This window comes from Cydia pomonella, chromosome 1 (genome assembly GCF_033807575.1).
Source record: "Cydia pomonella isolate Wapato2018A chromosome 1, ilCydPomo1, whole genome shotgun sequence".
Classification (NCBI taxonomy): Eukaryota; Metazoa; Arthropoda; class Insecta; order Lepidoptera; family Tortricidae; genus Cydia; species Cydia pomonella.
The window spans coordinates 42,050,766-42,064,498 of NC_084703.1; the positions used below are offsets into that span (position 1 = coordinate 42,050,766).

A 13,733-nucleotide genomic window follows, 5' to 3' on the forward strand; every position below is an offset into this window, starting at 1 on the left:
AGAACGGTAACAGGCCACAAGTAGGCAAACCCTTCAACGCGCATGGTGCCTATTGTCAGAAAGTAAAGTTAGCAATTATTTTATTTTGCGATAGCGCTTTATGGCTTAGTAGGGCAATATTGTACTTTAAAGGGCCCCAATCATTGTCTAAACTGTCTAGTTTACGCTGGATACTACACAAAAAATCCAAAAAGATACGTAAAATGTACTTTTTTTCGATAACGCAAAGTACCTGGGTGAATCAACTTTTTATCAACTTTAACCTTTTGACCGCCAAAGACGTCATATGACGCGCGCGGCTACAGCCCAATATCAACCCTCATGCGTAGCGACAAGGTTCACGATTACGCGCCGCGTACGATAGGCGTGGCGTTCAAAAGGTTAAACTCGTTGGCATGGTTGCGGCCGCCTGGGTCACTCTTAAAAGGCAGTTAGGTATAAGCCCTCTCCATAACGGGTCATCTAATTGGGATATTAGTAGAACGTAGTGTGTATAACATTTATTCTAACTAACTGCCACTATTGTCGCCTGGCCCAACTGATGTAGTAGTTGTTTTAATGGACAATATTCGGCGCAATCGGTACAGTCGACGTCAAAAATTTGATTACACTTTTGCACCTTATACTCTGTAAATTCTGCAATAATAATAAATGCAGACACCGACGTGGACTGTACATCGAAGTATTGTTGTAGAGGAAGTCTTAAATTCTAAAACAATAAAACAAATAATTCGTAAAACTAGAATTAATTTTAATCGCATCTAAAACAAGTTATTCTTAAGCGGAATCCTATAAAAAACTCAATCCTTAATTTAAAATAATCACTTAAACAATTCATACGCATACGTTTCAGATAAAAAAAAAATGTATAATATCTTATCTTAGTATGATTGAAAATGCACATATCAACTGTGATTGCTTAGTATCTAAAACGAAATTCGGCGTAACGTAAAAGGTACTTTCAAACTGACGGTATCTTATTATGTAATTTATTCACAAGTCCGCGGCTCTGATCACCACACGACGCCGCGGAGCCACAGATCGCAGTCTGCTGATTGACGATTTGGCCTGAAAACAAAAAATGGTTTACTACTATGTAATTCGTGTACTTTTGCAAATTGGTACTATTATTCTTTGAGGTGTCCAGTAGGGCTAAGATGGTCGACCATTTATCATTTGTCACCATGCCTGTCACTTTCTAACAAGTATGTAAGTGCGAAAGTGACGGGCATAGTGACAAGTGATAAAAATGGAACCATGCTGCCGCCGCAGATGAATATACTTAAAGTCACCGAGGGTGCGAGTCGAGCCGGCGGCGGGGGAGGAGGGGAAAGGTTTTATATATGTACACAACACCTTCATGAATGGTCAATAAGCTGCTGTATAGATATTTTTGTCACTTTTTCCGTGTCGATATTTAATACATTGAGTGTACCATAGACAAAATTGTAAGTTCATATTAAACATAAGAAAACATAAATATTGGGCCTTCCTAGGCGCAGGTGGGTGGATCAACTTTTTAGTGTCACTCGTTGCCATGGTTACGATTTTCCCTTGGACAACCACTTTTATTGTGTCACACATGCTTTTTGTGGTAGTGTTATGCCATTTTTATACCATATATGAGCACGTTAAATCGTCATACAACATCCCTCCGATTAACTGTGCCAGTATTGTTCCTTAGACATCAGGACAGAATAACACCACAAAAAATTTGATTCACCCAGTAACTTTTTAAGGTAAAAATAACACGCTTTCTGAAGCGTTTGTGATCCAGTCGGTTGACCCACTCACCGAAAATGGAAGCATCTAAGTATCACTCTTCCACAACTTAATGGTCTTGTCGTTCTCGAGCGCGGCGGAGGCGATGATGTTCTCAGTCGGGTGGCACGTCGTGCAGAGCACCGTGTCCGTGTGGCCGGAGAGCCGCTGCACGATCTCCTTGGATTGCAGATTCCAAATGTAAACTAGGTTGTCCTCTGAGCCGGACACTATCCACTGGGGAAGAAGAAATAAGTATGATAGTATGTTACTATTGCATATACGCGGTGTTTATTAAACTTGTTAACTTTGGGTTATAGCTAAGTACATTCAGGGCCACTTGCACCAATCACTAACCCGCGGTTAACCGGTTAAACCTGGAGTGACCATGGTTACCTGTATAATTTGACACTGGGTTAACGGTTTTACCGGTTAACTCCTGGTTAGAGGGATGGTGCAAGTGGACCTTAAGAAAATTGAATGGCATAGAGTCAGACCAGGCTAGTCTGCAAAGATTTCGATAGCATGCTCACACGGTGCAAGTGTTATTTTAAACGTCAAACATCTATGAAATTATGACGTATAAATAACCGGATCCCTTTGTTTGGCATGATTATTGATAGTCATATTATCATTAGTCATAACTCTGAAACCGTTTAATTTTCAGGAATTTCTTTAGATTATCCTATAGATAGGCGAGGTTAGGTTTGTTTTATGGCAATCCTCAAAAATTACGCGTTTCTGAGAAAAACTAAATTATGGCTAACGAAAATGCGGACAAAAAATACATTATGACTTAAAACTTTATGGGAAACAATAGAGACCCATAAATAACACTTTCACTGCGTGTGCTTTCAAAATCGTTGCAGACTTATCTTGGTCTAACTCTTGTTAATTTCCAATTTTATTTTCTTAACGTTGTTGTAACACGGATATTATATTTAAATCCACCAATTAATTGAAAACGATGACATAACAATGACATTTCGAATATCGAACGTCCGAGAGAGTACTTGCGTTTGTATACATGTATAAACTCATAGTCTATACACTAATCAATATGTAAACAGACCCTTTGCAAATATACGCTCGTAGTGCATTATCAGATAAAAATAAATCATTGAATATCTCCCAAATGGAGTTAATTAGAATACCAGTTTCTTTGAGAAAGATACTATATTTAAGCTCATGAATGCATCCTTGAAATTAACGGACTTTAAAAAAACACCGTGTAGACGTCTACATCCATAATTTAATTGATTTATTTATGCAATGAATAATTTTAAATATATTTAACAAAATTAAGCGTAAAAAAAGCGAAATGATATAACAAATAAAAAATCAGCTACTAAGATTTTTTTCTAGTTTGCACGTAAACCAATCAACCCAAGCTTTGATCAGGAAACTGATACATCCGTCGAAATGGCGTAGAAGACAGTCAAAAATAAACTGTTAAAAACACCTGTATGACTACATCGTCGTATGACTAGCATGTCGGACCGCACATAAGTCCAATTAAATTTTAGTTACATATTTCAAAGGAATTAGCACACAGGCCTGGCCAAGGTGACAATCGTTGACAGAAAACGCCAATTGCAAAATCACTTCATAGCATCTGTCAGTCTGATACATTTTTTCTTTCCGTTTGTCTTTTGTCGATGTACGATTGTCATCATGGCTAGGCCCCTGGTAGTAAAATATAAGGAGTATGAAAGCTCTTACACAGTATGGAATTTTCAGATTCGAGTACAAACTACAACACTCTTAACTGTCCCTCGGTGGATCTTATGTTTTTTGTAACAGTGTGGGCGATGGTACCTTAGGTGATCTCTGCTCCGTTGGCTGTACACACTCATCGAGAGCCTCTTGCCGAGTCTTGGCACCGCACCGGCCCAATCGGAGAAGGACGAGACGAGAAGGGAACTATGTAAACGCACATTCTCGGCCTGACTCGGGGACTCGCGACGAGTGTGTACAGCCAGCACTACCAAATTCGGTATGTAATAAATATAACAGGGGCCTATTTCTCGAACGGTATTAGTCTAATAATATTTGTGTGTTGCCATGGTAACCCATACGAGTTGACAGTTCGACTAATAATATTAGTCGAATACCGTTCGAGAAATGGGCCCCAGGTCTCACCTTTCCGCCAGTAACACTGAAGTTGGCAAAGATGCAGTACTTCTCGTTCTTGTGTCCGGTGTAGGTCTTGAGACACTTGCCCCGGCTGTAGTCCCACAGTTTGAGCGTGTTGTCGAGCGTCGCGGCCAGAATATACTTCCCGTTGGGGGAGAACTTGACGAACGACACTGGCGGGTTGTCGTCGTCGATTAGGGTCTTGAGGCACTGGCCCGAAGCGGTGTCCCAGATCCGACTGGAAACAAGGTTATAAGAAACTTCAAAATTGTTGCCACGGGTTGCCGTTTTGTCCCAGGGGCATCGGGAACCGGTATGCTCACTTCACCCGCATCTTCATCTCTGGATTCTACAGCTACGTTTGTAAGAGAGACCAAATAAAATTGAACGAGTAAACGGACTCACAGTAAAAAAGACTTTGGTGCACGTGCTCTATATCACTCTCAATCACGTTTTAAGGGAAGTAGAGCGCAAACGCAACTCTTAACCGACGAGTCCGATGACGGTTTTTTCGTAAAAATACCTCATTTATCAAAGTCGATTAAAAACGTAGCTTATGTCACCCTCGTCAATAAAACGATACTGTTGATTTCTCATTTACTAAAATTGATTAGTATTTTGACGTTACGGCGGAACACACCACAGATACACTGGCATAGATACATCGTGTCATCCACGGTTACGCGCAGATTTGTCAAAACTACCCTTTAATAACATGACAAAAATTTATTAGCCTCTTTTGTCCCGAATGTGCAAAGCAGTAACTAATTCTCTCTACACTACCATAATACATACACAAATCTACATATTATAATAACTAATCTCAAATCCAAAATCTGTAAACGCCAATATTCATTTACTTGAAATCGGGGAAAGTATTCTAAGACTGTTTACGCGTATCAGCACGGGATTTGATAGCTGCCCTCACTGATTCATTAAGAAATGCCACCCTGTATTGTTTCACGTATAAAAATAGGTGTCTATTTCCAGCTATTCAGATGTGAAGATTGTGAAGGCATTGATTATTTAAGATGTCGGAATAAGCGTAGCATGAAATCGCGTAGGCAAATCTGTCTCCTAAACTTACATGGAAGGTAAATGTATGCGTCAAATGTGATTTAATGTTTCCAAACATTATACACTCGACAACATTTGCGTCATAACTGTACGTTTCGCGACAAGAGGGGAATATATTTCAACAAATAGGTATATTACCTTCTCATCTTAGCGCTTTTCCGTTAGTATCCACTTACTTATAAACCTAATCTGATCCCAAGTGGCGTGGACTAGTTTCTCCACTCTAGTTTCCTGGCTATGTTTTAGTCACCGTTGACATTTTATATTGTACATAAGGTTCGGAAAGCTCGTACATACGGGTCATGGGTTCAAAAGTAACGGTTTGCAGGCCTCGCCACTCGGCTAACACCAGCCTTCAGATTTGTTGCGTGTGAGTTGGACCAAGCTTACTCTGTTTGCCATTTGTAATGACAAAGTGTCGCAATGTCATGATAATATGTATGACGTTTATAGTGATACCCCCTTACTTTTCTCTATTCAAATCAGTGCAAAAGTTAGCTTAGACGGTGTTATATGAGAAATGTATTTATTTTATAAAAAAAAACTGAATGAGAACATTGGAAAGGCTCTTTTAGCTCATCATAAGGAATACGCAGTTAAAGTTGATCAGTGGCCTATTGCATAATAAAATAAAATTTCTACGTAAAATCACTAATAGTAATAGCTTGTATTTTATTATGCAATAGGCCCCCGGTAAGTCAGACGACGGGCCCAATTAGAGTTGTGCCTTTCTCGATAATGTTTTGTATGGGAAATGTTTTCGCTCCAAAATATTTGCCATAGGAGGATAGCATAACTGTAGGCCCAATAAGAAACTCACCATAGACCGTCGTAGCTGGAGGAGACGATGAGACTGCCGTCCCTGTTGAAATGCACTGCTGACACGGGGTCCGAGTGAGCTGGGAGCGTCTTCAAGCATTTACCTTAAACAAACAGATGACGCTCATCAAACACAAGTTAGAATTAATCAATATTACAGGACAATTTTACACAGATCTACCTAATTCCACAGAAAGCTCAATAAGGCTTGTGTTGTGGGCACTAGGCGACAAGTTACAAGAACATTAGCTTTCATTTATATCAATAGGCGGGTCGGGTGATGGGCGTGTGTGGACCCTAATGGAGAAAATGTTGTTTTTTTCCCTTCGGCCGCGTACGCAACCAGAGCTTCGTAACCAGATGCGATCGAAAACTATTTCTGCCTTGTACGAAACCGGTTGCGATCAAAAACTAATTCCGTCTTACTAGTTATCAGTTACGATCGAACACTTTTCTTTGTTGTACGATACCTTTCGACCGTTGATAAAGTCAGCTAAGATTATATTTATACACCTTGTTATACAGTATAAGTACTGTACACGTTATATATCTAGTCAAAAATCAGAACACAAAAATTGTACCAGTTGATAATATTCAAATACTTTGTTGGCAAATACAATGTAACCTTGTTCCTTAAAAGACACTGGCTTAAGAGACGTGGAGCACTGACATTCAGGATAAGAAATTATCATGAGTATCATGACAAAATATTTGAAAAAAAACCTATAGCTGACATTGGTTTCGTATAAGAACGAGAAGTGTTCGATCGTAACTGGTTACGGGTAAGACGAAATTAGTTTTTGATCGTAACCGGTTTCGTACAAGGCAGAAATAGTTTTCGATCGCATCTGGTTACGAAGCTCTGGTTGCGTACGCGGCCGAAGGGGTTTTTTTAATATAAAAATTTGCAATCGTCGATTTTATGATTTTTTAAAGTGCAGATGTTATGCTTAAAGTTGTGTAGTGTTACACCAAGATAAGTTAGCAGCGATTTTGACAGCCCAAACAGTGCAAGTGTTATTTTAAACGTCAAAGTTTGACGTTTACTTAACACTTGCACAGACTGGGCTATCAAAATCGCTGCCACCTTAGCTTGGTCTGACTCTACACATCTTTTTGATCTAGTTGATTGCATTGCATATAATTGTAATTATAATAGTATTTTATGTATTGAAGTTTTAATTTTATTGTTTAGTTTGAATTGTATTGAGTCTTCATTAATTTGTTGCATTTTAAATTTTTCTAGTCAAAATGATTGAATTTTTTACATGTTTTTAATTGTTGTGTGTAATAATAATAATATAATTAGTTATGTTGTATTTATCTCATTATATGGTGGCTGATCCGGTTTTGTCATAGCCCTAAGTAGACGCCTAGTCATTAATTTACATGTTAACTTGTCCTGTAATTGTAGTCAATAACATTATTTTAATAAGTTATGTAAGTTATTAACACATATTTGTTGACATTCCTGCCATTCTTTACTCTGTTTGTTCTCCTAATAAATAAAATAAATTCCTCAACCCACCAACGGACCGGCAGCTGACGTCCACGAGGGTTCATCATACCTAGTCGTTAACCACTATACTTGTTTTCGCCCGGGAGGCGATTGGTCACGGAAATCTGTTCCTGGCTCGCGGTCTTAAGCGATCATATAGTATTATTATTTAGCAATTAAGACCAGTCCTCGAATAAAATAAAAATATTTACAGAAGTTAAGGTTTAGAGGTGTATATAATAAAATATAACTCAGTGCTGCTCGAATCGGAGCATTTTACAAGTAAAATTGCACCAATATGGTGACCTTGTGCTCTTTGTAAACGCTCCATAATGCGGTGTCTGTGTAGTCTGTGCATCAGGCCCATTAGGGTCTATTACTGGTCCAGACATCAGACAGCCAAATAATGGATAGTTTTAAATAAACTGCTCACCCGTCCTGACGTCCCATATCCGAACACTCTCATCGAAGCTGCCGGACACAATGAGATTGCTCTGTGGGTTGAAGTTACAGCAGAACACGTAGTTGCTGTGGCCTTTCAGGGTTTTAAGGCATTTGCCCGAACTTAGCTCCCACACCTGCAAAGTAATTAACGTGTAAGTATTTAATTTAATTCATAGTTGCGATTTTTTTTTAATATACGCGATAGTTTTAGACAATTGTAAATTTTCGATAAGAACGGTTACTATTATTACTTATTAACTGCCAACAATAAGTTTAACTCGATTGAATAAGACGCATAGAATCAGACCAAGCAGCGATTTTAATAGCCTAGACGGGGCACGTGATATTTTAAACGTCAAACTTCTATGAATTATGACGTATACTTGACACTTCACCGTGACGGGTTATCAAAGTCGCTGCTAACTTATCTTGGTCAGACTTTATTATTAAATTTCTTGGAGGCACTACTTTCGAAATTTGACAAAATTATTCCTTTTGGTGTGTGTATATATTTTAAGTTGTCACTACAATAGTGAGCGCATAAAACGTAGTTATTTGTAGCTGTGTGGGTTCCCGCACAACGTGGTGTTGGTGTAATCTCGCACAACCAAGTTATTGGGCAGGACCACACAACGAGCAATTTCCTCGCACACAACACGGCCAGTGTACACATGCCTCGGCCGAGGCGGCGCGCTCGGGCGAGGAAAACGCGCGCCCCGCCTCCGCCGAGGCACGTGAAAATAAGAGTTCTGCTAACATTAGAATTATTAGAACTTATAAATTGTAGGCCGATATGGCCGATGCTGAGTAATGTAAGCTTGATGAAGTATCGTCAAATCGTATTAAACGTGCCGAAGCTTAGCGCTACGTCGTGGCCGGTACAATGGGTTTCCCGCTATGTAGCGAAAGAAAGGGCTGTCAACACCGGTGCCTATTGGGCTTCCATCGTATAAAAAAATAACCGGCCAAGAGCATGTCGGGCCACGCTCAGTGTAGGGTTCCGTAGTTATTCTTCCGTCACAATAAGCTAAACTAGAGCTTAAAGTATAGTAAATTGTTAACCAAGGGATGAAACGGTACCTTTCACCCGAGTTAAACAAATAGGCAAATTTGCATAATGAGTACCTAATTAAAGTAAGTCTTTTTACTATGAAGGGAAAACTTTTTGCGATAACTCAAAAACAGCTAAACTGATCATGTCCGCTATAGTTTTCATTTAATGTCTTTCTTAAGCTCTACTTCCACGATTTTTTTCATATTTTTTGGACCTATGGTTCAAAAGTTAGAGGGGGGGGACACATTTTTTTTTTCTTTCGGAGTGATTATCTCCGAATATATTCACTTTATCAAAAAATGTTTCTTAAAAACCCCTATTAGTTTTGAAAGACCTTTTCAACGATACCCCACACTCTAGGGTTGAAGCGAAAAAAAAAATTCACCCCCACTTTACGTGTAGGGGAGGTACCCTAAAAAAAATTAAATTTTTAGATTTTATTGTACGACTTTGTTGGCTTTATTGATTTATATATCCATGCCAAATTTCAGCTTTCTAGCACTAACGACCACGGAGCAAAGCCTCGGACAGACAGACAGACAGACAGACAGACAGACGGACATGGCGAAACTATAAGGGTTCCGTTTTATGCCATTTGGCTACGGAACCCTAAAAAGAAACCTCGACACGAAAAAAAGAAGCGAAAGAAAATGCTTCGTAGAGGCAAAACGAGAACGTGTCGTGAATAGCGCTGAATGGGTTCAGTAAAAAGCGGCCAAGTGCGAGTCTAGACTCGACAAGAACTGACGAGAAGACTATACAGTTTAGAAAAAAATTATATTAGAAACCTCAATATCATTTTTTGAAGAACTATCCGTATGAGTTTGATGAAATTTTTTTTTTTTAAATTTTAGTTCTAAGTATGGGGAACCCCCAAAATTTATGTTTTTTTTTTCTATTTTTGTGTGAAAGTCTTAATGCGGTTCATAGAATACATCTACCAAGTTTGAACAGTATAGTTCTTATAGTTTCGGAAGAAAGACAGACAGACGGACATGACGAATCCATAAGGGTTCCGTTTTTTGCCATTTGGCTACGGAACCCTAAAAAGGAATAGGATAAGGAATGTTAACTTAGAAGTGATAATAAAAGGTCAACAACCGTGAGAATCGCCTTATCTTCCATCTCCCTGAACTTTCTTATCACCATCCGTGATTTTAGAACTTATTTCATGCCAAGACACTTATATAGTAAAACTTGAGATGCTGATTAAGGTGCAGTGGGTTCAGCGATCAGTTTTTCAAAAATCGTAGAGCTTTATTAGATCATAATACGGTTTAAAAAAAAAAGTAGTTTGCAATCTTGAGTACTTTCTCTAGTGACTTATTCCATTGAAAACCTGCTTAAACAATTTTCGCTCGATAGAAAAAAATCACGAACATAGGTCTCAGACTTGGAGGATTTAACAACCGGAGTCGCCTTTAACTGCTTACCCCTCTATCGAAAACCTCGGCTTATGGTCATATGTATTGTATGGACCGGTTACCTGAGGTTCCTATTTGTACGTTACGTACAAAAAGCCATATATTTGACGTGCCCCTCCCCCGCAAAAATCGGCAAACTGTTTTGTACAGATAATTACAGACTAAGCATCTCCAGTTGTTAAATCCTCCAAGTTCTCAAACGGACCATTAAAAAATATGTAACAACCAGCTAGCATAAAAACTACGAACTTTTTTAAAAAACTAATAAATATAATACATTACAATCTACATAAAACTAGATGATGATGATGAACTAGACCAGATGGTGACGATCAAACAGTTCAAAAGCAGTCTTTAAGGGTGGGTATCCAACACAGATAAGCAAGATAGCAGAATGTTGTACACAAATTTGAATTATGATTTCTATTAGGATTTTTTCACAGGCTGCCTATACTTACTCATCTTTGGTGGATGCTGACCCTAAGTGTCCAAAGTAAATATAAGTGTTACCTTCAGAGTCTTGTCATCACTTGCACTGACGATGAGCCGGCTGTCCGAGGACCAGGCCACATCACTGATGCCCATCTTGTGGCCAGAAATGGTCTTCTCAAACTTGCCATCATAGGCACCCCACACTTTAATTACTTTATCGGCAGCTGGAAAGTACAAGGTTACAGAAGTTACTATGAAATAAATAAATAGATTAAAGTGATGTGGCTCGTTGTGGTTAGTGAGACCTACAGAGATCCTTAATACCAAATATATGTTTTATCTCTTCAGAGGATAGTGGTCAACTGCTTCTCCATACAAACATAGTCCCTATTTTCCTTTTTGGACACTGTCATTATAGGAAATAATTCACACAAGTATACACCATGTTTTTATTGAATTCTGTTAACATTTAAGATTATGGGTAAATATGTGTAAGGAAGCTAAATAGCATAGTTAATTAAATATATATTTTTTTATAAAAAGTAGTTTAATGTTGCCTATATAAAGCGTTGTTGTGAACTGGCATTACATTTAACTCAACCAAACAATTGAAAACTGTGGCATATCAATGTCATTTCGAACATTGATCAATCGAGATGAGATAGTACTTACATTCAGTAGCGAATGTATAAACTCGTACTAAGCACTAATCAATATGCAAACAGGCCATAAGGCAAATGTACACGCTCGTAAGGGCCTTATCAGATAAAAATAAATTATCGATTATCTTGAAATAAAGTTGATTGAAATACTAGTATCTTTGAGAAAGTTACTGAACTTAAGCTCCAGAATGCACCCTTGAAATTAACGGAAATAAAAAAAACTATGTGTATAGGAGTAAGAAGCAAATACATATTCCATACATCATTTTGGAAGCTCTCAACTCTTACAATAATTAAACAATTGAAAGAATGAAGGCGCGGCATAGCTCTGGTAAATATACATCAAGTTGTGTAGAAACATATGTTGTATGGGGGTCATCCCAGTGAAAAAGACACCACAGGTGTAAAAAATAAATATTTTTTTTATACTGAAATCCAAATCTAGAGGAAAGTTCATAAATCATTTAGGAAAAATATTTTTAGGAACCAATTTGATTATAATTTAATTCACTTTATGCATTTTAATTGTTTTTAACATGCCTATAGTAGTAGTTTTGATCCTGCTGTCACAAGGCACTGTCCCACCCATTACAAGCTATGAGAAGCATTTTTAATATTTTATTACAAATTAATTGCATAAATTTTAGAAGTATCTAATGCGTACATCCTCCGACACAATATATAAAAAAGTTGTTTATTAGAGTTACATAGTTTGTTGTTTTGCGAAGTGTGTGTACAAATGTAATACAAAAACTTTTTTTTACGTTAAATTAATTTTCACCATAAAGAACAAACCACTAATGAGTTAATAGGTACATTTATTGAGCACTATAAGATTAATAACAAACGAACTAATATTATCAATTACTGTTCTGATAAATAACAAATATAGTATTAACAGTAAATTTGTGTAAGCAATGTGTAAAGCAGTTGCAACTGCTTCAGTAAAATAAAACATTGCCAGATACCCACATACACAAAATTGCTAAAAGGTCATATTTAAAAAAAAATTAAATGTGATTTATAGTAGATGTAGTGTGTGGCATGGTAGAGAAATGCAGATTCATACCGGGCTTGGCAAATCAGTAATATAAAATAAATAATATTAAATAAATCAACAAACCCTTTACAATATATTAAGTATTACCCTTTATAATACTAGACCTTTTACTACAAAAATTCAATGTTTCTATACTAATTGAAGGTAAAAAAAACTGTAGCCAAGGCCATGTCAATGCCATGTTACAAAATGTTGGTTTTCCTAGCCCATTACTACTCAAATTGTATACAAAGTGTGAATTATTCAAATAAATATGTAACACACATTAAAAAATATTTAACATTCAGTGGGTAACTTAACAATTAGAAAAGAATCGTTTTTAATCTTAATTAGCAAAACATTTTTGTTCCAGCAAAATGTCTTATCAGAAACTAAGGTGGATAGCATTACTGAGATAATATTAGTTCTGTGACCCTAATAAACATAAACAATGCAGGAGTAACTAAATTGAGAACAGCAATTGACAATATTAATTTTTAACAAAATGCTTTAATAAACATAAAAAGGGTAGTCCTCAATAAATTTTCCAACAAAGTCATCGTAACGGATGCATACTGCATTATACTTACAAGAACTGGCCAACCATTCGCCATTTGGACTGAATTTCACGGACGACACCGCCTTCGTGTGTCCAGCGAGAGTAAATTTGAGCGTGTAGTTCGGCTTCTGAAAACCGATGCACAAATGAGCGCCAAATCGCACGTGCTCAGATACAAAAGTTGAGTTACATAAACATGTGCAAGCGGCAACTGACGCAAAGGCGTGAAATAATCAAAGAAATGCGGTAAACTTACTGCTACCGATGACTTATTGGACTGTGGAGCGCTCTGAGAGAGCGAATTAGGACCGGAAAGATTAGCAGAGGGCCCTCCGTGGGCTTGATGTGCAGCTGGATGCCCCGGCCCGGGTCCTAGCGGCACCATGTTTCAACGACTTGACTTTCAACGCACTACGATTTTCTTTGTTCGACACCTAATGCAATCACTGTTAAACACTGAATTACCACGAAATTTGAAATTATGGAAACGTACACGATTTAGCTGACTACTGAATCGCAATTTAGTAATTCTTTCCACGCCAGTTTTTAAAGAAAATTGTATATCTGAGCGTCTCAATGCGTTCATTTCGCGAATAGCGAACAGTAGTGCCAACGTAATAAAATTCAAAATGTCTACCCACCCACCTACATATGTCTGCTTTGTGTCTGCTACTGCGTGGGACGCGTAAGGCCAGGTATACACTTATAAAGATTATTCTAGAGTTTGTTCTAGCGTGGAAATCAAAGAGTAGTAGATATATTATATAGAAGACGCAATCGGGCCCAAAGAGTAAAGTAAGTATATAGAATGGCCTCAATAGAAGCAAA

General features: G+C 37.8%; 1 protein-coding gene across 1 annotated transcript; it reads right to left on the reverse strand.

The window, feature by feature from the left end:
* Positions 1 to 730: 730 nt before the first annotated feature.
* Positions 731 to 13,527, reverse strand: LOC133524046 (WD repeat-containing protein 5). The gene is made up of 8 exons (XM_061859832.1): positions 13,162 to 13,527; positions 12,937 to 13,033; positions 10,724 to 10,869; positions 7,725 to 7,869; positions 5,795 to 5,897; positions 3,904 to 4,135; positions 1,795 to 1,998; positions 731 to 1,068 (listed from the first exon to the last, which is right to left on the reverse strand). The coding sequence occupies exons 1-7, from the start codon at positions 13,288 to 13,290 to the stop codon at positions 1,810 to 1,812; spliced, it is 1,041 nt and encodes a 346-aa protein (XP_061715816.1). The 5' UTR covers positions 13,291 to 13,527; the 3' UTR covers positions 731 to 1,068; positions 1,795 to 1,809.
* Between the last annotated feature and the right edge of the window lie 206 nt (positions 13,528 to 13,733).